The sequence below is a fragment of the Pyrus communis genome, chromosome 14 (genome assembly GCF_963583255.1).
Source record: "Pyrus communis chromosome 14, drPyrComm1.1, whole genome shotgun sequence".
Classification (NCBI taxonomy): Eukaryota; Viridiplantae; Streptophyta; class Magnoliopsida; order Rosales; family Rosaceae; genus Pyrus; species Pyrus communis.
In genome coordinates, this window is record NC_084816.1 from 20,843,931 (window position 1) to 20,870,156 (window position 26,226).

At 34.9% G+C, this 26,226-nt stretch overlaps 2 protein-coding genes across 2 annotated transcripts; one reads left to right on the forward strand and one right to left on the reverse strand.

Annotated features, from left to right (window-relative positions):
• The first annotated feature begins 11,202 nt into the window (after nucleotides 1–11,202).
• On the forward strand, nucleotides 11,203–13,141 carry LOC137715723 (squamosa promoter-binding protein 1-like). Its single transcript, XM_068455064.1, has 2 exons — nucleotides 11,203–11,650; nucleotides 12,527–13,141. The coding sequence occupies exons 1-2, from the start codon at nucleotides 11,292–11,294 to the stop codon at nucleotides 12,735–12,737; spliced, it is 570 nt and encodes a 189-aa protein (XP_068311165.1). The 5' UTR covers nucleotides 11,203–11,291; the 3' UTR covers nucleotides 12,738–13,141.
• Nucleotides 13,142–14,330: 1,189 nt separating this feature from the next.
• LOC137715294 (probable protein phosphatase 2C 39) lies at nucleotides 14,331–17,163 on the reverse strand. Its single transcript, XM_068454569.1, has 6 exons — nucleotides 16,989–17,163; nucleotides 16,850–16,905; nucleotides 15,685–15,930; nucleotides 15,258–15,534; nucleotides 14,801–14,955; nucleotides 14,331–14,708 (listed from the first exon to the last, which is right to left on the reverse strand). The coding sequence occupies exons 2-6, from the start codon at nucleotides 16,880–16,882 to the stop codon at nucleotides 14,571–14,573; spliced, it is 849 nt and encodes a 282-aa protein (XP_068310670.1). The 5' UTR covers nucleotides 16,883–16,905; nucleotides 16,989–17,163; the 3' UTR covers nucleotides 14,331–14,570.
• Nucleotides 17,164–26,226: the final 9,063 nt, after the last annotated feature.

Genomic DNA, 26,226 nt, shown 5'->3' on the forward strand with positions numbered 1-26,226 from the left:
GATGTGATTCCTATTTCAAATCAAAAACAACCAAAAAAAAGTACTGAAAATGGTTGACCTTAGTGGGAAAAGGATCCTCGCCGTATCCTTTTTTCTAGGGATCTTAAGGGTTTCGTGATCTTATCCGTTCATCGTATATCATGCGATCAATTTTTGTTATATATTATTCATATTTAATTTTAAATTTTAAATTTTGAAATGATTTATGACCGCATTCTGTACAATAAATGGATGAGATCACGAGATCCTTAGGATTTCTAGGAAAAGGATCCGGCGGGGATCCTTTTCCACCTTGGTGTAGTCCATGCATAGTGATGAATGGGTGTATAAAAGGAGAGAAAAACGAAAACCTTGCTGAAAAAAAATTTCTAAAGTCAAATTTCAAAAACCACTTTCATTTTGAGCACTAAATATTTCCTTTTAAATGATAATAAGTAAATATGTTGTCGAAGTAACTTTTTTTTATTCCATGATATTGGAAGTGGGAATTGAACTAAATCGAAGTTAGCTACAATTAGTATCAATTTTGACTATGCTATTTTTGAGAGCAGAACATAACACTTTCACTTGTAGGGTAGTGTAAGTAGCGTTCTCGGATTAACTTCAAAAAAATTCAAGTGGTTAACAAACGAGCTTTATTAGAAGATAAAACTCCACAAATCACCCGTTTCATGTGGGTTTCTATGGTAATCTTGTTCATGTGATAAAGAACTCTAATAACGTTATATGTTTACAAGCATCTACTGTTGATCACAGTGATCAAGAGATCTAGGGTTATTAACATTTGGATTTTAGATTAAGGGACGAGAATGAATGGATATGCGTTTAACATTTTAAGCTTAATTATAGATATCAAATGCAAGAGTGTCTCATTATTAATTTTTTTGTCATCAGGTGACCAAGAGCAATCTTCGTTCAAACTGAACTTTCTATCCAAATTTTCTCCAAGTCTGAGCACATCAATCAAAAGGTAGAAGCACCCTTTCAAGCTTATTTATGTATCAATATGCTTCAACTCATGTTTACTTACTTGGTATGAGAATAAAACGAAAATTATATAGTTAAGAAAGGATGAGGTGCAAATAAATCTGTATGAGATAGAAAACCTCTTTTTGGTTACTCATACTTTCCTTTTTACGGTTATGCTATATCTAAACACTATCGAATCCACTCGTTTTTTCATTCTTTTGCTGTTAGTATACACATGTATTGAAACAATACACATTCTTTGCAAATTTAATTCTTATTAATAAACAAGGAGATATATTAACCCACATATGAAAGTGAAATTAGACATAAGTTTTTAGATACTAACGTTCAGTTTGAGTTAGACATTGATAAGAAACATAATCAGAAGGTTTTATATCAAAAGTTTTCACATGATAATATTCACGTATAACTTCACTCTATGTCCATGTAGATGTAGGGACGGCATATTATTTGTGCATGCAATTTGGCCTTTCTAGGAAAGCTTCAAGCCTTCAACCGCTTAAACTCGCAAAATAGAAGCGTAATGGTACGTCTCCCAAACTTCTGCTGCAACTGGAAGCGGCGGATAAATTTTATTGAACTTGTACCAATCGTCATCAACCAAAAAGATTGACCTCGGATTAACAAATTTCAAAGCGATTTGAACAAGTGTCCGATACATACAACCGCCGCAATGAGTCATGATGTGAACATGCCCAAGACACACAACACACGTGTCCAAGTCTTGTGCACGTGTTCATCAAGGAACGTGCCACTCTGTCACGTGTCTGATGTTTGGCGCTATATATGATCATAACAGCTATTGGGCACTGAGGACAATAGTTCAAGGATTTTGCAAACAGATAAGAAAAAGGTTGAAAGCATCAAATCTCATGGCAGCGACATTGACAAAAAGAGCCCTCTCCAACATCTCAACACATTTGCCTAAGGAGCATCCCCCTTGCATTCAATCCTGCTTATCCAGGGCTTGCTTCTCCACTTCCTATGAACGTGTCCAAGTAAACATTTATTCTCCCATTTTATTTGTTTTTTTTTTTTTTTAATTTAATTTTATTTTATTTTATCTCTCTTTTGGCATCTTGATTAATCTTATCAATGATTCGATGTCAGTCGAACCCTAGACTACCCAGTAAACATTGGATCTAAGTAAAAGCGAACAAGTTACAGGGGGAACAACCTTTTGTATCTTAATTTTCTTATACTTATATATGGATAACGTTAAGAAAGCTAAGTTTGCAACAAAATTTTGAAAGCTAAATGATATGAAAGTTGATGATTAAATAATTACTTAAACATTAATAAACATGCTCATTTTTATTGGTGACACATATTTTAATTTACAAATTTTATTTCTCTAGTATTTACCCTACATATATAAGTGTACTATAAATATTAATTATATGCTAATCTGCATCAATATTTTAGGGCGCCTACTTTTTAGGTTACGCGCTCTAGAAAGTTAAGACGTACGCCCTAAAAAAAGGTTATGCATATTAGCCCATTGGACTAATAATCCAATTTCTATCGTAATCGGATTTTATTTATAATTAGTATGAAATGTTTCTGTGGTCGAAATAGTTGCCTTTAATTTTTTTTTTTTTTTTTTTCTGAAAATATGAGTACATCCCTTACAATTCAATTTTCTTTAACTAAAACTCATCATGGTAATTTTCTCTAACAAAAACTCAATGACTAAGCTCCAACTAAGCAATATTCATAATTAAATTTGACTTGGCAAAGTTTGTATTTTTTGATGTCTAAATTACCCCTAATAACACTTACTTTGGGTCTTTCACTTATTATCTACATTTTATTTTACGTTATTTCATTCAATTAAATGTCTTCAAATACCTTACGGGGGTTTGGAAAAAAAATTAAATGTCATGATTCCTATGCATTTAATAACAAAAATTTACATGATACCAATGTTCCTTATATATTTGTTTTCACATGATGCTAACAAGTAAATTAGTATATCCTACAAATATCAAAGGGAATTGTTTTTAGCACTCCAAAAATCTCATTTTACACTCCAAACTTTCTATAATTAGAAAGAAAAATACACTTGTGAGGAGTGTAGAATGAGATTTTTGGAGTGCTAATAACAATTCCCATATCAAAAAGTTATTTTATTCAAAATTATCAATATTTTAAATATAACATAGGTAAATTATTTTGCACAACATATATATAATAACAATATAAGTTCCTAGTAAATTATGTAATGATACATGCAAAATAATTTACCTACAAAATTAATTAAATACCAATATTTTGCAAATATATATATATAACAATTTACCTACCGAATAAAAGAATGTAGATTGATTGCTCACTCTATATAATAATAACAAAATGTGGTTAGCATATATGTATTATCACATGAAAAATAATTTACCTACAAAATAAAAAAAAAAAGTTTTTAGCCAATTGATTCAAAATTAATTAATTACATATTATTTTACATAAAAATATCGATAAATTATTCGCACGCATATATATAATTTTAACAAAAAAGTGCCTAGCTAATACATACATGCAAAATAATTTACCTACAATGATTGTCAAACAAATAAAAGAAATGAAACATATGATGGTAAAAGAAGTATAAAGTAGATAATTTTATAATAATAAGGCACTTATTTCCCATAATTATGGTGGATAATTAAATTCATTAACATAATTAGAGTGTTGTGGCACAATTGTAAATAGTTTGAAAATAATAGGTATTTATTTGTTTACATGGCAGTCTACTTCAAATTTGGGTTTTATTTAGATGTTTAAAATGAGATGGGTTTTTGTTTAGGAAATAAGAGTTGCATGAGTTTATATCTGAGGGATCCTTTTTATTTTTTCTCCAATGAAATAGGACCCAAGAAATAGGCCACCAACAGAGGCAGGCAGGCATGGAGCAGCGACTGAGGGAAGAGAAGGTGATACGAGGATTGATGACATGAGTGGCGTTACAGGATTTATGGCAGACACAGCAAGACAAAGCGCGGCAAAAGCAACGGAGGTGGCGGAGGACCCGGTTGACATGGCAAGGGAGACAAATGTTGCATGGGATTCTGCCAAGAACACTACCCGGAAGGCCACCGACACTTTGGTTGCTGAGGCTGATGCGAACGTTGTTGATACAGCTGAGTATAGAACTATTGAAGATCACAGTAAGTTCGCAGATCAGAACGACCACCATCAGAAGGGTCACATTTGATCAGGGATGGGAATTTGATATGAGACTTTCAATTATTTCCAAACTTTGTTGACTGTGTGAAACTTCCTCACAAGTCGAGAGGAAATCGTATGGTGAATGTGATCTTTTCTTTTCTTGTTTCTCAGTATAGAAAAGGTATAAGAGAAGATGTATGAATTGTAATTTTGTGTGCAAGTGTACATAGTCTCTTTTTATGTTAAATGTGTGTTTAACATCAGCTTTTGACATGCATTGCGACTTTGGAAATGTATGAATTTCAAAATCCATTATCAGTTTGAATCTCCGACCAAAAATTATGACATCAACCAACCTATTTCGAGATCAAACATGAGGTCGATTAGTCTACTGCCTACACAATATGATTCATCACATGAAGAATATAGTTGGAAGTATAGAAGTGTAAACTGTCAGATTGATTGTGACCACGGGTAGGGTGAAAATTATACCCTTTCCGCGCCGGAAGGGGGTGTATAGTTGTGGCTTGCCACTAAGGTTATGAAAGTTATTATGGTGTGATTCATTTCTCCACGTGTCTATATGTGTTATTTATTAAGTTTAATTTATGCAACATAAAAGTTCGTGGGTTGTTGGCCCAAGACGAATAATTTGGCAAGACTTTATTTTCTTTGTACGATTCATTATTGTCAAGTTTAATGAAATTACGGTTTGCGTATTATATGTTATTTTATATTACGGTCTAGGAGATTTCTCTCCACTTGTAAGTGTGGTGTTTTCGATCTTCGTAGATATCAAATTAGGGCCAACTTTTCCCTCCCTTTAATGTAAATATATTGTTGGAATTCAAGAAAATATCTTGCATATTATGTGACTAACATAATTTTGTTATTTACTTTTCAAATTTCATGTCACGCATGGTATAGAGAGATGGGAAATGCAATGATGTTCAACAACCAACAACAAAAATGGTGTTATTTTCATAGACACCAAGTGAATTAAGATACATTTTTTTGCAATTATTTTTTGTTGGATCATGTTTTGCAATTTTGATATGCTACTATATATATATATATATATATATATATATATATATATGTTGTTGTTGTTGTTGTATATATCAAATTCATGTTCATAATTTTGTGGCTTTTATATATTACTATTATCCAAATTAGGGGAGTTATTTCCCTTTCCTGAATATTTTTGATGGTCCAAACTTTCTTCTCATTATTGTACCCCTAATTTTAATAGAATCACAAAAAGAGGTCAAAGTTTGAGCCTATTATAGTATGAGGTGTGGGAATCCAATGCTTAGTCTATTTCTTAGCCATTAAAGGGCTCAGGATCGAGGAAGATGATGAAAAAAAGAGGAGGCGATAGAAAAGCAGTTCGAGTGAAAGAGCCAATCCTTCAGTTTTAGTGCGTGCGGGAAAGGGACTGAATATACATCATGAAGTTTATCATGGTGCGAAGAATTATGCATATATATGAACACGAAGTGCTTTACATGTCAAGCCAAAACCTTGGGACCAGCCGAATCAAGATTGGTTGACCTCCATTTTCATCAACCTTCATTTTCTTCACAGATAGGAAAGGCTCCTTTCCAGCCTGAAAACATTCGAAGTTTTCGCAAATTCGAACTGCATGTTTTCTTTATATACTTGCACGAGTTACTATATGTTTTTGCCGATTGGAGGGAGAGAGGGATTCGAACTTGAAATTTATTCAAATATTACGAAGAATAGTAATGTTACTAAACTAAGAGCTAGTAGGTTCATTTTTTTGTTTTAGATGACTAAGACACAACACGAATACTTAATTTTGTGGTGTAATATCACAGGGAGTTAGAAATGGGGCTTGGTTGGGTTAGAAGTAACGTTCGGGGTTCAAGGTCAAAATCTGAATCTCATTCCTGGGGTTTAAGGTCTAGGTTCCAAAGTTTTGGATCAATTAGGGCTCTAGGTTAAACGTTGATCATGTTACCAATTGTATATAACTTTTTGTTTATTTCTTTCATCACATGACTGATCAATCGGGTGGTACTCTAGACTTGTATGCCATCATCAGATATTTTAATCTTATTTTGAATTTGTTTGGTTTAACCACTCAATGAAGAATGATGATAAATGCCTCATGCTTTGAGGTTCTTGATAAAGAGAGGAATCCAGGAACTAAAGAACACCGGGACCAAGATCCAACTCAAAGCTGAGAGTGACGGGCACAATATTGTGGCGAAAATTACTTGGTGTGTCACATGGATTCTTACTGGCTAGAAAAGGAGAGAGGCGACGCGGAAGCCAGTGAGGTGAATTTTAGATGAAGCTAACTTGGATCATAGTGTACGTGGTCTGATGCTTTGATCATGTATGACAAGCAACTATAAATGGACCACAGTCACCTTATGCCTTGTTAAGCAATTAAACGGTCTCTAAATCTAAAATAATTTTTTGAGAGGTGCTTAATTTGTAGATGGTAGTAAAGATAAATGACGGTTTCAATTTAATAATATTTGTACAATCAAATGATGCCATGTTAGACTGAGAAGGACGACTTTCCTCCTTATTGGGACTGAGGGAAGTATTATCTCCCTAAATTAATGGAATCTGCAGAATAGATTGGTAAAGCTATATATGTATCACTAATGACATTGTTGATCGTATCCTCTCATACCTGGAACCTAAACTTCTAGGTGGATCCGATAAACCCTACCTGAATATGTAATTAGTAATACATATGAAAGCTGCTATTTACAAATATATTCCAACTATTAGAGCAATTTCACGGTTACTTATTGCTTTGGGGATAGGCAACCCAATCCACTCCCTCTCCCTCGCCAAAACACTCCATCCCAACTCGGGCAATTGTGGTTAAGGCGAGCTCGATGGAGAAGTCAGGCAATAATTGTCTAGTCAGTACCCTGCCTATGTGACATAAGACTAACGTCACCATGATGTCAAACACAATTTAAATTATTAAAAAAATATATAAAAAAACTAATTAAAAATATAAAAAGTTATAATATTTTTTCTATAAATACTTGATAAGCTCATATTTATATAAATTTTACATCAAATTCACTCGTTTTTTCTTAGTTAGTTCCTTATATTTTTAAGCTATTTACTTTGTTTTTGTGTTTTGTAGGATTTTTCAAGCAAAGAAAAGAAAAATAGCACAAGTGGAATTTTAAGTAACAAATTCGTCAAAACTGCCTGTGCAGGTCAGCTGACTTTGGAAGCAATTTGCGGACAGCTCAGAATGAATTAGAGAATGTGCCTTATATGCTTGGAAAGCTACGGATGTCTATTTTCTGGAGCATTTCGCGGATTGTTAATATCATTTTTCTAGAAGAAGTTATGGCCGTTTTAACACTGAAAGATTTCCAAGAGACTGAGCAGTTTGTAACTGACAAGAATGCATTGAAAGCAATAAATCCAATAAAACTAACAACCAAAACTGATGCAGCCAAAAACAAGCCAGCTAAAACCTATTCAAATATCAGAGGAAATGGAAAATTAAGTGAGAGTAATGGGCATAAAGGCTGCCCAAAGAGTTACAATTGTTTTAGCATTTCCTCTCACTTATTTTCATCACTAAATGGCTGTTAGTGGGGTGAGTTATGGAGAAAAAACTGTGGCAGCAGAAAAGAAGAAAAGGGCTGCAGGTTGCAGCGGCAAAGAGGGAAAAAAAAAAAGGTGGAAAAAAAAAGATAGAAAAAAAGGAAGGAAAGCAAGTAAAAAAGGCAAGGCTGGTGCGTTGGGAAAGGAAGGAAAGGAAGGAGGAAATCTTGGCATTCTCTTCTTTCGGTTTTATCTTCTCAAACTCATGTCTTTCTTTTGGTTTAATTTGAGAATTATGTGTAACTAATTTTTAGTAGTTAGGGGCTGTTTTGAAGCCCCAAATATGATTGCAATTTTGTTATGACATTTCGTTTGAATTACTTTTATGAATGGATGAAAATTGGTTCACTACTTGTCTCATTGATGAATTCTTTATGTGTTTTCTACGGATGCATACTTAGTAAGCATATCTAGGATTCTAATGCTATGAATATGTGTGTGTCTGCCCTTGTCGAATGAGGACCTACATATGTTTTAGAGTAGTACTTGTTAATTGCGATTAACATGTGAATCAATTTCTAGGATAAGTAAGACAACGCTAGTACTTACGATGCCTTGTGATGACTCAAACTCTTTTCGTTCTTAATGATTTCTACTTGTTAAATCTATGAACACACCATTCTAGATTGCATGTTAGGGACTAAGTTAAGTTGAAAACGCCATTTTCTTAACATACTACATAAGAAAGAGTAATAGGTTGAGTTCTAACATTGAGCCAACTTGAGCATCTTCATCCAAAAATGAAAGGAATTTGAATGAATCATAACATGTTTGCATGATTATTTGGTGGTGGATAGCAATTCCCCTAACTTGTTTTTCTTAATTTGTGAACTACTTAAAAATCTGTTTCTGTTCTGTTTTTGTTCGATTTAATTTAAATAGCAAATCAACTCCAAAAATTTGTGTGAGTGTAGCTCTGTGTGTCTAGTGTCTTCATATAAAATTTCGTAGACTTTAGATAAGTGTAAGTCGGTCTAAGAATTATTTTTCGGTGACTGGTCAGTAGGGACAACAACACAATTTTTGTGACATTTTAAGTAGTTAGATAAAATAACTTATACGGGAAAGATCTTTATTTTCATATGCTACAATTGACAAATCTTAGTGTTAATAAGCAAAATCAATAGCACATTTGTGTGCTACTTTGTGGTGTGCTTTTAATCCTATCAATACCTAACCATGTTCTTCCATTTTACAATACCTTTCAATATTTTCATATACTTTCAACCAATGTTTTATTATTATCTGAATTTAAAAATAAAGTTTTTTTTTATAATTTTATAAAATAAAAAAATACTAATATATTATTACGAATCGTATGGGCTATTCAGTTTAGGAGTGGAGATTCACTTGGGCAGTTAGGATTCACTGCACGCAGTTATTGTTCACTGCAGGCAGTTACTATTTATTTAAGGAGATTAAGTTGCCTATTGCCGAAGGGGACCTTACTACACTGGAAGTGATTTTACAAAACATGTGTCAACAAAATCGGAAACTATAAAGTCTCCGACCTATAACACAACAAAATAGAAGAAAGCGATGTTCTCAATAAAACTCTGAAATGTGCACGATGATAATCAAATGGTCACACATTGTCTTATTTCGCTAATCCTTTGTATATAGATGATTCTCAAAAGAAAATCTAAAACTAGACTACTAATATCGTTGAACCACATAACAAGTGGCCCGAGCCATAATGTGGAAAATTTCTGGAACATGTGGGTTATGGTTACGATGAGGGATGAAGATAGTGTCAAAGTTCTCTTTCAAACTTAATTCGCCACCAAAATATGTGTGCAAAGAGAAGATAAAAATTAGCTTTGTGGATACAATGAAAGTATGACCTTGTAGCTATTATTTGTCTCTAGTTTTGCACACCCCTAAAACAAATACCAAGCACAATAGAATAACAAGAACACAAGTATTTAAGAATAGAATCTACATAAAACTTTCATTTTTGGTGCTTTAGTTTTCAAAGAAATGGTGGAGGGAATTGAAAATCTAAATTACTGGTATAGGATTTCTAGAAATACGAGTGAATGAAAACTTCAGTATTCACACACTTATTTTTACTTCTCATACACGTTTTTCAATTTTCGCCATCAAATTGAATATATTGAAGAAGATCAATGGAAAAAAATTAATAAGCGTGTACAAAACATAATGTGCCAAATAGCACTATCCTATAATCTATTGACATAATATACATTTACCTCTAGAGGGAGAAGTGGACAAAAAATTACCTATTTTGCCGTGGAAGCTAATTTGGGTGAATTTATACATACTGTATGCTGTAAATTGTGCATCCAATAAAGGCATAGGGTAAAGTAGAGAATGGCAGACAAAGCATTCACTATAGATTAAAGATGACTGACAATTCAAAGTAGTCAGTTGTACTGCATGCAAACTTACTCATCCAGCGTCCTACTACTACGTGAATTTGATTAAAGCATGCACTATACGTATGTACTCGCTTGTAAATGAACTGTCCCTCGCAATCAATGACATTTAGATCATCTCCAACTGAAATGGTTAATATATTCCCATTCTAAATTATAGTCCTACACAAAAATTATTTTTAAATGGGCAGCTTTAGACCTTAGTCATATGTCATTTCTAACCGAATAGGCTAAATATAGTCCCTCAATAATTTATTAGTTTTAAGTTTATACTATAAATTTATTAGTTAATTTAATTAAGCTACTGTTAAATGTTTTCAAATTTAGCTGTTGAATTTGTATTATTGCAATTGATGAGTTAGGCCCTAAAACAAGGGCTTATAGGGGAGCAACATTTGGCTAGCCTAATGCCCATTTAGCCAAATAATGGCATGTGTGCTCCATAGAATTATAGCATAGTCATCGGTTGGATATGAGTTTTTGGACAAATCAGACCCTTTTTTTGCCTTTTGAACCTTTTAGTCATCTCCATTGGAGATGACCTTAATTTCAGCAATGCGAACTACCCTTACAGGCTCTTCCTATACTATTTCACTTATCTCTGCATATTATATATTGTTAATAAATCATCAAACTCATCTACACACGTTCTAATCAAGGGATACTCTTTTGTTACAAATTCACCACGTAGTGAGCTTCCATTGGACATATGGTTCATATTTGAAACACGTGATAATAAACATTGATTGACGAAAGAGGCCACTGCATGAATAGGTTGCAAGAGAAAATCCCTCGGTCTGATTAACACTAAATGTTCTTATATTTCCCACCGATGCAAATTAAGCTTTCAAATCCTAACCTCGTTTATGAAGTGCTCTTTTGTTATATATTCACTGTTTCATCAAAATTCGGCCACCTTATACGACATCGACACGCGCGTTAAAGAATGGAGCTTGTGTTTGTGGTCCTCTTCCACTTTTTCTTCACCTATTAATTCCTTACACTTTCTTCACCTTCACAACTCCATCCAGTTTCCCCCCTTCTTAATAATGCTCAACCATTCTCCATTTCAACCAAAACCTCATTGTAAATTCTGGCACTTACACTTCCTTAACAATGGAGGGCAAGAACTTTGAAGGAAGGCAAACATGGAAAGAGAAGGCGAAGAAGGATGTCGAGGAAGTAGAGGATGACTACTCGGAAGAAGAAGAGACCAGTGGTGGTGGCGGAGGGTTGATGCTGAGATTTGAAGAAAATGAGAGGCAGAAGAAAGCTGCTGCAGCTGGAAGAAGAGGATCTGGTGGCGGAGGTGGAGGTGGGATAGCGCAACCGTCTTGTCAAGCGGAGAGGTGTGGGGCTGATTTGGTTGATGCAAAGAGGTACAACCGCCGGCATAAGGTTTGTGAGTTTCATTCCAAGGCAGCTGTTGTGATCGTTTCCGGGATTCAACAGCGGTTTTGCCAGCAATGCAGCAGGTCTAATTGCATCCCACTTTCCCTTTCTTGCTTGCTTGCTTGCATTTTTCTGCTTCTGTATGATTTAGCACTGCTTCAGTATGATTTATGGAATAAAAATTGGGTTTTATACTCTCAGAAAGCAAAAACTCCATCCATACATAATGAGGGTTTTGACTAATTCTCCATGGGGAATTAAATTTAGAAAAATTATTTTCATTAGTACATATAATAATTAAGGATTTCTGTTCCATTTCAGATCATGATGTCACTTAGAACATGGGTTTACAGCTATGTAACAATTTTTTTGAAGCAGATTATTCCTTGATTTATGATTTTTCCTCAAAGCATCTTTCCATGTGAGTCAAATAGAACATAATATTCTAAATCCATATAGGCTGGAATATTAAAATAATTAACCACCTTTAATTGACTGGTATTGTTAATGGTGTCAAGAGGTTAATTAATTTAGTCAAATGCAGCCACTGGTCATGCTAAACCATGCAAGGCATATAACTGGTACAAGCTTTTAAAATTGGAGATGATGTAAATTATTAAGCTGCAGAATATTGATAAATGTCTGCTTAGCATAATGTGTTATCCAGTCAGTGAAAATTTTCATTCCTTTGCTGTCCATTTATTATTCCCAAGTAACTGAACTTGCTAGGGCCAATGCTATTTCTTGTGAAATTTAATTGCAGAATTTTTTGAGACCCTTAATTAATATGTTGAAGTGACTTCCGAATACCTCTTTTCTCTTCTTCAAGTCTGAAGTGTGCCCAAGGAAAAAAATCAATTGCAAAAATCATTTCCCTTAATATAATCCTTCATAAAATAGTACTTCTACATATCACCATGTTTTAGAACTTTTCCTTATTATGGGGATGCACTTCACAGGTTCCATGAGCTAACTGAATTTGACGAAGCAAAGAGAAGCTGTCGCCGGCGTTTGGCAGGACACAATGAACGACGCCGCAAGAGCTCAGGCGAACCTTATGGAGAAGGATCCAGCCGGAGAGGGGTTGGTCACCAGTACAAAGAAAGTCAGACTGGATATCAGATCACACCTCCAGGAAACTCTTCTTCCAAGCATTGCCAGATCAGATAAGGCCAATGCATGTTGTGATCTGCTCTCTACGTGCTCCCTCTCTTCTGTCATCCATGGATTTTAGAGGCTCTACGTATGATTGTTCTAATTATACTAAATATTGAGAATTCTGAAGGAAGTGCTATTTCTTTGTCTACCTAATTAGCTACAACCTTATGTTGGTATGCTATGTTTCTAGGCCATTACGTAAGTAGAGTATGTAAGCTTCTCAAGCTAATGTGTTGTATGGTTATGTAGTTTAGACTCTTGCGTGGTCATAAGTGCTTATTATAAGCACAACAAAACTTCTACTGGAAGATCATGTGCTTCTTAGAAAAGCATTTACAAAGTATTTATGGATAAGCCCCTCAAAAAGTTTTAATAAGATAATTATAAGTCGTTGGATGAAATTCCAACACGTATTAGACTTTGTGTGAGAGAATGTTTAAGTATGAAGCACTTATGCTCACAATACATGAGCGTATGTGCTTATACAGCATATCCTGGAACTGATTTACTATAAGCACAGCATAATCTTCACTAAGTTCAACTGCTTTTCGAAAAAGTATTTTGAGACTCGATAAAAAAAAAAAATTCTATTAGTGCATCTAATTATTTCTATCAAGGCCAAACACGATTTTAGGTATCTAAACATGTACAATGTCAAGCTTATGCTGACAAAAGGTTGGACCAGTTAAGGCAATTATTCACCCCTGATTTATGATTGAACAAAAATAATTAAAATGGGCAACATGGTTTTTCACCATGATTGAAGTTTTGGACGGTAAGATGCTGAAAACGACTGCATATTATGGATATTACGGCCAACCACAATATGCTTCTGCTGGTCATATATTACTAGGATTAATAGTGACGTCTTATCTAAGATATTTTCCATACCAAACGACAACCTATCTTTCTGTTGATATATATTTCCCTTTTGTTAAGGTTCATCTTCCCTAGCTGTCTTTTTGTCTGCAAATATTAGCTTTTAGCTTTTCTTTTGTTTTTGAACCGAAAAAAAATAATAATAAAAAATAAAAAAACACGCTTTTCTTTTGTTTGTGATGGCTTATCGATTATCTTTGTCACCATGTCCAATACTTTCTTCATGATATTTTTGAAATTTTGATAAAAGAAAGACAAAGACTTCAATTTCCAAATTACAAGTAGGAAAATATGCCAAATTAAATATGACATTATATTACTAATTTACCTGTAAATAATTCCATCGAACAGTAGAAAAAAAATAATAGAATGCAAAAGATGAAAAAAGGAATGCAAAAACCACTCCATTTAAAAATCTTCAATAAAAACTAAGTCTTACAATAGACTAACTATAGTTCAAATTCATTTTTTGTAAGAATCGAATCTAAGTCCTCTATAAAATTTTATCACTGAAAAACTACTAAACATGTAATAATCCCACACGTATAAATAAGAAATCTTTTTTGTTCAGCTAATTTGGTACTAATTTATTATGACTGCCCATTGTGTCGTAACTCATACACTCCTCCCATTTTCGTAAATATAGATAAAAAAAATCGACAGACAATGACAGGCACCAAGGGAACACCGAAAACATGTTTTATTTCCTGTTTATTGCCCCATCAGTGAAAAAGTTGTATTTTGATTGAAGATTTGTAAAAGATTATGTTTCTGCATAGAGTCATTCAGGAGGTGTCGACTCCAAGACCCTCGTTCTAGCTTTTTATATGAAATCCTCTCAACTACAATGTTGAAAGAGTATCAACATGCAAAGGGTACAAGAAACTTGAATGCCTGTTTATGAATACAACATACCTAATACATGATTAAGAAAAAGGTAAATTATATGACACAGAAATTACGCGTTCACCGGAATCTTACAACTATACAGGAAATATCATCAGAACTCTTCCTATTGACGGCCTCTTCAGTAAGGTGCTTTGCTGCTGCCCGCGCATCCTTTATTTGTATGATACAATCCACAACTTCTTGGTTCGTCATCACCTGACATCAAATTGCATAAACAAATTTCAAGCCCAATGCTTTGCCATTTAATTACATGTTGCAGTAAGTAGATATAGTTCAGATAAACCAACCTTCCATAGTCCATCGCTTGCCAAGACAACGAACTCTGTGGTATCATCTATTAAATCCATTATCACATAAGGTTCAGAACTGAGATGTTTCTTCAAGCTCTTGTCGCCAAATGCTCTTGCTACCGCCAACTGCCCATCAACCCGTGGAACGTCCCCTGAATTCATCATAATCACAAAATTAAAAACTACTACAAGAAAACATTGATGTGATGAGAATGACAAGAACTAGAGAACTATATATTGATAAGGCTTTACGATCAATCTCAACAATGGAAGCTATGCTCAAGCACCTAAGGTCACAATTCGCAAATCACAAATCGAAGCTAGTGTACTTAACGTGTGAACAACATATCCCATAAAACTCAAACAACTTAAAATTTAAATAGTATTAAAAAACAGTATATTTCTCCGGGTGGTTTCCAAGCACAGTAGTTTGTATCATCATAAATGTTATCACCTGGAAAGTTTGATACAAAACCACCTCTGTTCTCGATATCTTCTCTTTCTGTGCTAGGCTCGTGATCAACAGATAATTGTTTAGCAACACCATTCTTGCAGATAATAGCTCGAGAATCCCCAACATTGGCTACCACCAGCTTCTGGCAGTCAATTAAAATGGCCGTAACTGCTGTTGAACCCCCTTTGCCCAAATCAACTGCTTTCTCCAGAATGTTAGCATCTGTTACACAATATGCTCTTTCGACTGCCTTCTTGGGTTCTGTCCAGAAATCAGGCTGGGGAACAAAGAAAACAAGGATCAAAAAGTATGGAGACGTTGAAATTTGATATGTAACACCATTTAAGTGCAAGAGCTATCAAACAACTACAAAATCAAAGCATGTAAAAAACCTAACATAATACCAAACAACTACCGCATACATTACCTCTTCTAAGATATTCTTAAAGAGATTAGACTGCAAGTACTCAGGAATTTCATGGCTCAAATGACCATCAAATATTGCAAATAGTCCAAGCTCATGGTCATCGATGTGTTTAAATTGCGCAACAATATAGTCTTCCATAGGATGATGGGATTTTCCCTTAACCAAGTGGAAGCCATGTGTTATGTGATGCGACATCTTGCTCTTTCCTTTTCCAGAGTCGGGGTCTGATGGACCTAAAACTTTCTCCTGCAACAAACCAAAAAAACTCACATTTAGATTCTAAACCGGAAAAATGAAACAGACAATATCAGAATTTCCATTTTTAATACGAGATCAGCAAGAGTATGCTGAAAAGTAATCACTTTAAGAAGACAAAACGAGAGAGAGAGAGAGAGAGAGAGAGGATACATTTTGTGAGAAGCTAGTTACAAAATAATCGAGCTTTGTTTTCAACTCTAATTGCTAGGCATAAATAATCATCTTACCTATAAAGCATCAAACAATTATCCATATTAGTTTAACTAGTCCATCATTTCCACTCAACTTTGGCAGTCCAGACTGTTCAATGAATTCAAGCCCCGTCCCCCTCTTCCACAAATACAAATTAATCTAAGCAAGGGAATGTAAAAAGTAGATGGATTTTACTTTACTTAGTAGTTTCTGTAAATGTTCTGTCTAGAATTATCCTATTTCTTCATTGATTTCACTAAAAGCTTCTGCTGCATTTTATCTTCCCAACTGAAATGCTCTTTCAATACCCATAAACCCCAAGTAGCAGGAGGAAAAAGGAAGAGGGATTTAATAAAAAAAAATGATAAATAAAAGGGTTTTCTTCTTCCACCACCCATAAACCCCAAGGTAGCGAGAGCAATGAGGAACAGTACAGTTACAGATCTAAAACTGCAATTTTGAAAGAAAAAAAATACACAAATAAATACGATTTGAAGATATGGGTTTTGTTAATAACATACATAACACAAGGATCTGCAACAATTTCTCTATATGGTTTGGATGAAAACTAAATTTGCAGATCAGAAAGACATTAAGAGCAAGCCAAAAGAAGCCAATTGATGAACAGAGAGGTGAACCAATTGGAAAAATAATTGAAACCCATTAAAGCAAATACATGGAGGAGTAGAATTACTGTAAATGTAGCAAAACATACCTTCATCTTATGGAGAATTTCTCTGCCGGTCATGGTTTTCCTGATGTGAACTTTATCTGTTTAAAAAATTAAAACTGAAAGATGGAAAATTTGGAATTCGAACACACTGGCCAACAAAACAGAGGAAGAGAGACAAAACCCAGAGTCACAGAGACGATGAGAGAGAGAGAGGAGAGAGAAGTGAGAAGGGTTGAGGATGAGAATGAGGAATGAGGATGATGGATGCGTTGACACGCCCTCTCTCCTCTCTGTTTTCCAGCCTTTCGCTTCCAGTTGTATGCCGTGTTGTTCTCTGCATTACTCAATGACGCGTTCGCGCCGCGACTTGTTTTCTTATCCCTTATTTAATAAGATTACTGTTATTCCTAGCCTAAAATGTTATCTCTTTACTCATTTTTAATTAAATATATAAAGAAAATTTTATTTGAATCATGTAATATTTTTTTACATTCAATTTACTTTTTTCAGTCATATTATTTTTTATTAAAGAATTAATCTCTATTTAAACTCAAATTTATTATCTAAACTACCATCTCTAACTCAATTCAAAATGTTAAGTTATCTTTACATCTATTCCTTTTATAAAATATCATTTATAATTGGAATTTTTTTTTTTTTTTAAAGAGGTGTCCTTACCCCACCCCCCCCCCTCTTCCTACTAGCATTTCCATGACTACTTTTTCTTCTTTTTGCTACCAAATCTACCCATTTGCTTTTTTTCTTTCTACTAATGTGCATAAAGCAACAAATCAAACAATTCATCTCCTTAAATTTATCAAAAAGCAAGAAAGTTTATAATCTAAGAACATGGGTAAGGAGTTTCTCCTTGGAATTTTCCAATTATGAGGCATAGATATTTGACAACATGAAAGACACTAAGATTTAAAAAACCAATATGACCCTGCAATTTAAAAAAAACCAATTACAACTTTTCCAACAGTAAGCAGTTAAACTTGCTTGTCTCGATTTGAGAATTACAAGAAGATTGTTGTAGCTAGTTCCCTTTTTCACATTACCAATTTTTCCACCGTGAGTTCTAAACTTAAAACATGATAGAAAACAAACTAAAAAAAAAAAAAGAAATTTCAACATATCAATTAAAACGTAAGCTCTAAGCTTGAATTATCTAATCAAAGTAAGGATGGAGTTTTCATATATTTACTCGAAAAATATAAAATTTCATCAATAGAAGTAACATGTTGAAAGTATACAAGCTCTCACCTAGAATTATTGTAAAATTTTCATTCTTTTACTAGAAGAATATAATTTGTAGTAGGGGCCTGATCTTACCACATGTTAGGTTTAAAAGGCCTATTACTTGTAAATGAAGTGATAGGTGGCACTATAGGAAATAGTTACATTGATGCCAAATGGTGTTTTTGGGGTGCAAACAGACATTGGTAGATAAAAACAATAAAAGGAATGGTAGGATAAATAAGAAGTGATGGTAGAGTTTAATGGGTTTATTAATAAATTTGAGTTTTATTATTAATTTCATTTTGTACTTAATAGTAATTAGGCAATAGGATAAAGTAGACAATTAACAATTTAAATTTAAGTTGGGTGTAAAAAGAAGTTATATGGGTTCAAATAAAATTTCTCAATATATAATTATAAATTTGTTCATTTGTAAAATAAGGAAAATGACCTTCTCTGGATCCTTTTTGTGGGGATACTAGGAATCCTCACATCCTAACAGTTTATCGTACACTGTGCGATCAGTTTTCGTCAGGTACTATTTATATTTAATTTTAAATAAAAAAATTAAATAATTTCTAACAGCACGATATACGATGAACAGCTAAGATGTGGGGATCCCTAGGATCCCCACAAAGTGGATCCAAATGGGATTCAATTCCGTAAAATAATTGATAAGGATAATAATAGTAGTAGGTTGGACGCAAAAAAATAATAATAGGTTGGACGTTAAACAATATAAGGAGCTCTAAGATTACATTCAATTGTGTGAAAAAGAATAGACAATATATAAGTCGAATTCATAAAATAAAATAAAAAAATAAAAAAATAAAAAAAAAGACATATAGGTTGATGATAGAAGAAATTCTAGAACGAGAAAGTGTAGATGTTCTTTCATAAAATAAAATAATAAAAAAAAAAAAAAAGACATATAGGTTGATGATAGAAGAAATTCTGGAACGAGAAAGTGTAGATGTTCTTTCCAGTTAATGTATAAGAAGCTAGCAATTGATGATGATTGGATACTATTGTAGTTATTGGAGTGCATAATCACAATGGCAGAGTGGTTAGAAGGTCATTCATTTGTTGATAGATTATTGTCCAAGGAGACTTCGTTGGTAGGAAATAAATAGTGGGTGGACAACGAATCAAGAAGGATTATTACTACAATTTACTCACATTTGATTAAACCGATAGTCAAGTAATGACGAACCAAGAATAATAGTGGGTGGGAAATTGTAGGGATATTGAACCGATATTGTGGGCTGACCATTGCTCCAATTTAATTAAAGTTGAGGTACTATTACTACAATTTACTCACTTATTAAAGGTTAGGGTAAAGTACAAAAAACTACCTCAACTATTGGCGTCACGACACTTTCATACCTCATCTTTTAAAATTCACAATGTCATACCTCATCTTACGAATTTGTGTCAATGTCATACCTTCCGTTAGCTTGGCTGTTTATTTCTCAGTTAAATGCTGATGTGTCTTGATCCGGAAACCATTTTTTATTAAAAAATTATTAAAAACTAAAAAAAATCATTTAATATTTTTTAAATATTAAAATAATAAAAAAAAGTTATTTGAAAAAAAAAAAAAAAAAAACCAACATCACAACATCAGTCGTCCTGTGACATCTCACATCGTCCAGGGGAGTGATCCTTATATGTATATTCTCATCTCTACCTAGCACAAGGCTTTTTGGGAGCTCATTGGCTTCGGGTTCCGTAGGAACTCCGAAGTTAAGCGAGAAGGGGGCTAGAGCAATCCCATGATGGGTGACCCACTGGGAAGTTGCTCGTGAGTTCCCAAAAACAAAATCGTGAGGGAATGGTAAGCCAAAACGGATAATATCGTGCTACGGTGGTGGAGCGGGCCCGAGATGTGATCCGCCCCGGGCCGGGATGTGACAATTTGGTATCAGAGCCTAACCCTAGCCGTGGTGTGCCGACGAGGACATCGGGCCCCTAAGGGGGGTGGATTGTGACTTCCCACATCGTCCAGGGGAGTGATCCTTATATGTATATTCTCATCTCTACATCGCACGAGGCCTTTTGGGAGCTCACTGGCTTCAGGTTCCGTAGGAACTCCGAAGTTAAGCGAGAAGGGGGTTAGAGCAATCCCATGATGGGTGACCCACTGGGAAGTTGCTCGTGAGTTTCCAAAAACAAAACCGTGAGGGAATGGTAAGCCCAAAACGGAAAATATCGTGCTACGGTGGTGGAGCGGGCCCGGGATGTGATCCGCCCCGGCCCGGGATGTGACACGTCCCCTTCCCCCCCCTTCTCTCTCTTCTCCCCATCTTCATCTTCTTCCCCCTTTCTGCAATTGCAACCCAGAAAAAAAAAAAGAAGAGACAAAAAAAAAATATATATATATATATATATATATCATTAGTTGAAATAGTAGGAAAAAAAAATTAAAAAACCCACCCTACTGTACAAGCCCAACCAGTCCACTCCCGCACTCCTCCCTAACGGTGGCGTCGATGCCAGCTCCTCCCTCTTCAAATTCCTTTTCTCTCATGACGGATGACAGCCTTAATCGAATTCCGGCGGAATGGAGATTCTGAACAATATATGGGTGGAGCCGTGCAGGTGGGTGGTTATGAGGCTATGACCGTGCTGCGAAGGGTGGCATAGGGTAGGGCATAGGTGTTGGCTCGGCTGAAATTTTAGGGGTCGTGGTGTTGTTGGGGTTTTGGAGGCTTGATTTTTTTTGCAGCGAGTGGCGAGAGTTCCGTCTTTGAAGGTCAATCTGCCTCCTTTCGGTTCTTTTTTCTTTCTCAAATATCTTCAGAACACAACCCTCAATCCAACAGAAAGAACAAGGGAGCGAGCAAAGTAATTCTCACTGCACATGTACAAAGTGCAGCAATGCATTGACATACTCATATTTCTTGTCCATAGTCTGATATTCAATCTTTAATTGGCACTCTGACTTTGTTTTTTATGATGATATATATGTACCAGTACCTCTTTTGCCATCTCCGTCCTTCTTCGAGCTTGACCCAGAAAAGAGGTGACTGTGGACCTTCCATGTCTGCCTTGATGGATTTTTGTTTGTTGTTTGAATTACTGTTGAATATGTCCCATGGTTGGTTTTTTTCTTGAGATAAATATATTTTACATGTATATATATATTTATATATACATATTACAAAAAATAAAAATTAAAGAACTTAAAGATCTTTAAAAGGTTATAATTGGAATAATGGTGGGTGGGAAAAAAGTGACGTTATTATTTACCTTTTTATAGTAGATGAGAATATAATGTGAGTGATAAAATAAGACAATAGAATGGACTTAGTACCACTCAATAAATAACGTAGGTGGGAGCAGGCGAAACAGCAAATACAGGGACGCGTAACTGGGTCGCGTGCATTAGTGACACGCACGTTAGGATTTAGGATTTGACTGTACAATATTTACTTTATTATCATACACGTCAAGAAACAAGCATATCGTAAAAAAATTTACAATTTAAATAGGGTAAAGTACAAAAAACTACTTCAACTATTGATGTCACGACAATTTCATACTTCATCTTTTAAAATTGACAATGTCATACCTCATCTTTAGAAATTGTGTCAATGTTATACCTTCCGTTAGTTTGGCCGTTTATTTCTCAGTTAAATGCTAACGTGGCTTGATCCAGAACCCATTTTTTATTAAAAAATTAAAAAAAATCATTTAATATTATTTAAATATTAAAATAATAAAAAAAAAGTACATAAAAAATAAAAAATAAACCTCTCCTTTCGTCCCTCCCTCCTTTCTCTCTTCCCCATCTTCCTGCAACCCAGAAAGAAGAAGAAGGAGGAAGAAGAAGAGGAAGAAGAAGAAGAAGAGAAAAAAAAAAAAAACCCAAACCAAACCTAGTTCGTCCCGCCTCCCCCCACCACAAACCCAACCCCCTGCAACCCAGAAAGAAGGAGGAGGAAGAAGAAGAAGAAGAAGAAAAAAAAAAAAAAAAAACCAACCCCAACCCAACCCGAAGGAGGAAGAAGAAGAAGAAGAAAGAAGAAGAAGGAAAAAAAAAAAAAATGAGAAACTCTCGTCCTCTCCACACCCCCCACCCCATACCCACCCACCCTGCAAGAGAAAAACAAGAAGAAGAAGAAGAGAGAAGGAAGAAAAAAAAAATAACCAACCCTAACCCAACCCGAAGGAAAAAAAAAAAAAATATTGGGAAACTCTCGTCCTCCATCTCGCCCCCCCCCCCCCCGGGGGGCGCCCATACCCACCCACCCACCCTGCAAAAGAAAAACAAGAAGAAGAAGAGAGAAGGAAGAAAATAAAAATAAAAAAAACCCTAGTTCGTCCATCCCCCCCCCCCTTTTTCTCCGCGCTCAGGTTCTCAACCTTCGAAATCGGCCTGGCGAAGGTTTCCCGATTCCACCTCAACGGGATCTGGGTTTTTTTTTTTTTTTTTTTGGGTTGCGGGTAATGGGTGTGAGGTTTGGTGCAGTGGGTGGGTGCAAAGATGGGGAAGTTGGGTGCGGAGAGTGGGTGCGGGGAGAAGCGGGGGTGGGGAGCGGGGAAAACAAATTGGTTTTTTTTTTTTTTTCCTCTTCTTTTTTTCCAGGTTGCAATTGCAAAAAGGGGGAAGAAGATGAAGATGGGGAGAAGAGAGAGAAGGGGGGTAAGGGGACGAACTGATGTTGTGATATTGGTTTTTTTTTTTTTTAAATAACTTTTCTTTATTATTTTAATATTTTAAAAATATTAAATGATTTTTTTTAGTTTTTAATAATTTTTTAATAAAAAAAGGGGTCCCGGATCAAGACATATTAGCATTTAACTAAGAAATAAACGGCCAAGCTAACAAAAGGTATAACATTGACATAAATTCGTAAGATGAGGTATGACATTGTCAATTTTAAAAGATGAGGTATGAAAGTGTCGTGACACCAATAGTTGAGGTAGTTTTTTGTACTTTACCCATTTAAATATGAGGTATTTGTTGATTGTCATCTGAACTTGTATAAAAGTGCTAATTTTCCATCTGAATTTTTATAACTAGCCAATTTTCCTCCTGAACTTTACCTTTAACCAACTACTCCTAAAATTTTATAAATAGTCAATTCCTCAGCATTAGATTTTAAAATTTTCATCTAATTTTTCATTCTTTTTGCCCCCATACAGTTGTCATGTGTTGTCACGTGATCAAAATGGATAAAATATTGGATGAATTTTTTTAAAATCTAGCGTCAAGGGGAAATTAGTTATTTATAAAAGTATGGGGAGGTAATTGGCTAAAGTTCAAGGGGAAATTAGCTAATTTTAAAAGTTTCAGGGGTAATCGGTTAAAATTAAAGTCCAGGAGAAAAATTAACAATTCTATACAAGTTTAGGGGACAAATTCAAATATGCCTTTTTATAAAATAATTAGCCTATAGCAGTTTATCTTTTTAGAGCCGAAAATATTCATAGAGTCACAAGATTATTAAATTATTAATGACTTTTCAAAACTACTATTTCAAGCAAAAAATATGGGTGCTATAAATACACAGTCTCAGGTAACATTTAGGCCCCTCCAATTCAACACACAAACTGCCCTGCGCAAACTCTTGCTCTACGTGAAACCTCTCAACAACCTTGAGATTTTCATTTTCTTTTCCGCCAACACATCTTCAGTTTGGATAAACAGCACTGTGAAGGCAATCGGTGACATCTTCAGTTTGGATGAACAACACTGTTGCCGTAAATCTGCCAACCGCTAAGCACCTTCAGTTTGGATAAACAGCACTGCGTCGAGGCCGACTGGTTATCTATCCAAGTCTCGGTCAAGAAGGATTTTTGAATCCTTATTGACAGAAGTCGTCTCATTAGGCTTCTCGGCGAAGTGAGGTGTTACAGGTTACTACATTCGGCATATTGAAAGCCGAATTTGATATTGAACCGCAGAACTAGTAGCCTTGTCTTCAGGCTCTAGAACTCTAAGGCCGAGACGTGTTCCTTCCTCGGCCGCAGTCGCAAGATCAAGAAGTCGGCAGTGCGCCCAATTGCACATCAACATATTTTACTCCCCGGCCAAACTCAGCTGACGAGTTGGCACGTCCCGCACACAACTGAAGGACGTAGTTATTTTATTAATTACTCGGCATGCGCGCCACGTAGGCTTGGTAATTTTTAGGATCAACACTAGTACAAAGAATTCATATTATCTAATTCAAATCATGTTAGTTACATCTTTCAAGTTCATCAAATTTCAATTAACGTTCTTTACAATCCTTAGCCTACCTCGTTTAAAACCCCCGACTCGGCCCTCGCCTCGACCTATCATAAATATACTAGTATGCATGCTTATATTCGTGTGTAACTATGTATGCATGTGTAGATATACGTTAATACATACAAACAAATTCTTTCGTTTCGGATAACTCAAACAACTTTGTGTCAACCAAAAAACAAATACTGAGCAAGGAAGACAATGGACCTACCACACATCATAATTAGAGTATAATTCAAGGAAGTGTATTAACTTAACAGGCATTGTTTTGTGTTTGTGTGTTGTGCGAGTGTGGTGGGTGGAAAGAGGACTGTCTAAATCTGGCTGACCTGTGATCCCCAGTAGCATGATGAGCTGAAATGGACCCATGGGGTCTCCACATAAACCCTAGGAGGAGACCACAGAATTTTGTAAGAGCCACTTTGTCTCCATGTTTGTGAGTAATCAAAGTGTTTGATCAAATTCTATAAAAACTTGCACTCATTTTTTTGAGTGCCTTATGGGAGGAAGGGGCCTTTGCTTCCACAACAGAAAGGAAGCTGCAAGCCAATGTGTTGGTGATTCCATCATTGCTTGGTTTTGTAAAAGCTCAGTCAAGCCAATATGCTTGTTGTTATGTCTCCTGATCACAACTCTCACTTTCTGCTTTCAGATGTGGAAAAAGTGTATTTGGGGGCCTGCACCAAATTGTAACAAAAACAAAAACCAAAGCTAGTGGACAAAAGGTTAAAGGGGAATCCACTGGATTAGGAATAAACAAACAAGCGTTTGTGAGTATTTAATTCTGTGCCTCAAAGATTTTATATGATCTTATGCCAAAATACAATTAGATCATCAAGGATTTCGATCGGCTCACCTCTTGATTAAATCTATAAAACAGTTACTTGTCAACTTTTGATTTATCACTACATTTCAATTTAGTGTGTATGTAGAGATTATGTTACATGTACCACATTTATTGATCACAAATTACAAATATCGAAAATCATATGAATTAATTCTACTTCGCAACCAATGAATATAATATGAAAAATGGTTTATGTTAACCTATTTTCTCTTTATGTGCTATTCTCCTTATTTTTGTATCTTGATTCTTTTTATTTATACTGGCATATGCCTACATGTTTTGTATGTGTGAATATTTTTTATTTTTGTTTTTAAAATGTAAAGGAGAAAGGAAGAAAGAGAACGTGAGAGTGTGGAGAGTTTTTTGTATTTTATTTTTATATTGGATATATGGTAAAATCAGATGTACGTGAAGTTTCAATAAAAAACAGAAAATTTTGATTTTGTGAAATTACATTATTGTTTCATTATATATATATTTTTTTTTGTGATAGAAGACTAAATAGCTTTTTCACCTTCTTTTTAATTGACAAAGAAAATTCTATTAATAGATAATTTAGATATTTATTTAATTTAACAACTAAAAAGAAGATGGGAGTGCAAAAGCATTTCCCTGTAGTTCGATACATTTTGTCGATGTAGTAATTTAGGTTACCATGCTCATATTCAAGGACAATATGATAGCCATTCATGAATTGATTTATGCTTGTATTACAATTTATCATAGTTATACTAAATGCGGGGCATTCTGCAATGTGGGTTTTATGTTTGACCAAAAACTGTTAAGCCTCACGACATCATGTATGATTTGACACAATTCCTTTGGAGTATCCCACACTATGAGAGTGAGTGTTATGGAACCCCACCCAAGTATTGAATTTGACATTGAGTTGGCAAGTAAGATTTCATGATTCACACCACCACAGCTCTACCCGGCCATCTCACCAGTAGAGGGTCAAGATCACTCCACTTGTCTCAACCATAGCAAAGAAATCTCAAGTTCCCTTAACTTTTTCCTACCACTCCATTAACAACCCCCTTATAAATGTACAACCTATCCCATGCAAATACACCAGTCTCCCCTTAAAAACCTTCC

Bases quoted from the DNA above. Each gene is read 5' to 3' on its own strand.
- LOC137715294 (XM_068454569.1), bottom strand. From the start codon at position 16,882: ATGACCGGCAGAGAAATTCTCCATAAGATGAAG. The intron at 14,956-15,257 runs GTGATAACATTT...TGATGAATTCAG, and splicing joins TTTTGTATCAAACTTTCCAG to GGGACGTTCCACGGGTTGAT. The intron at 14,709-14,800 runs GTTGGTTTATCT...ATTTGATGTCAG, and splicing joins CAAGCGATGGACTATGGAAG to GTGATGACGAACCAAGAAGT.
- LOC137715723 (XM_068455064.1), top strand. From the start codon at position 11,292: ATGGAGGGCAAGAACTTTGAAGGAAGGCAAACATGGAAAGAGAAGGCG. The intron at 11,651-12,526 runs GTCTAATTGCAT...TGCACTTCACAG, and splicing joins TTTTGCCAGCAATGCAGCAG to GTTCCATGAGCTAACTGAAT.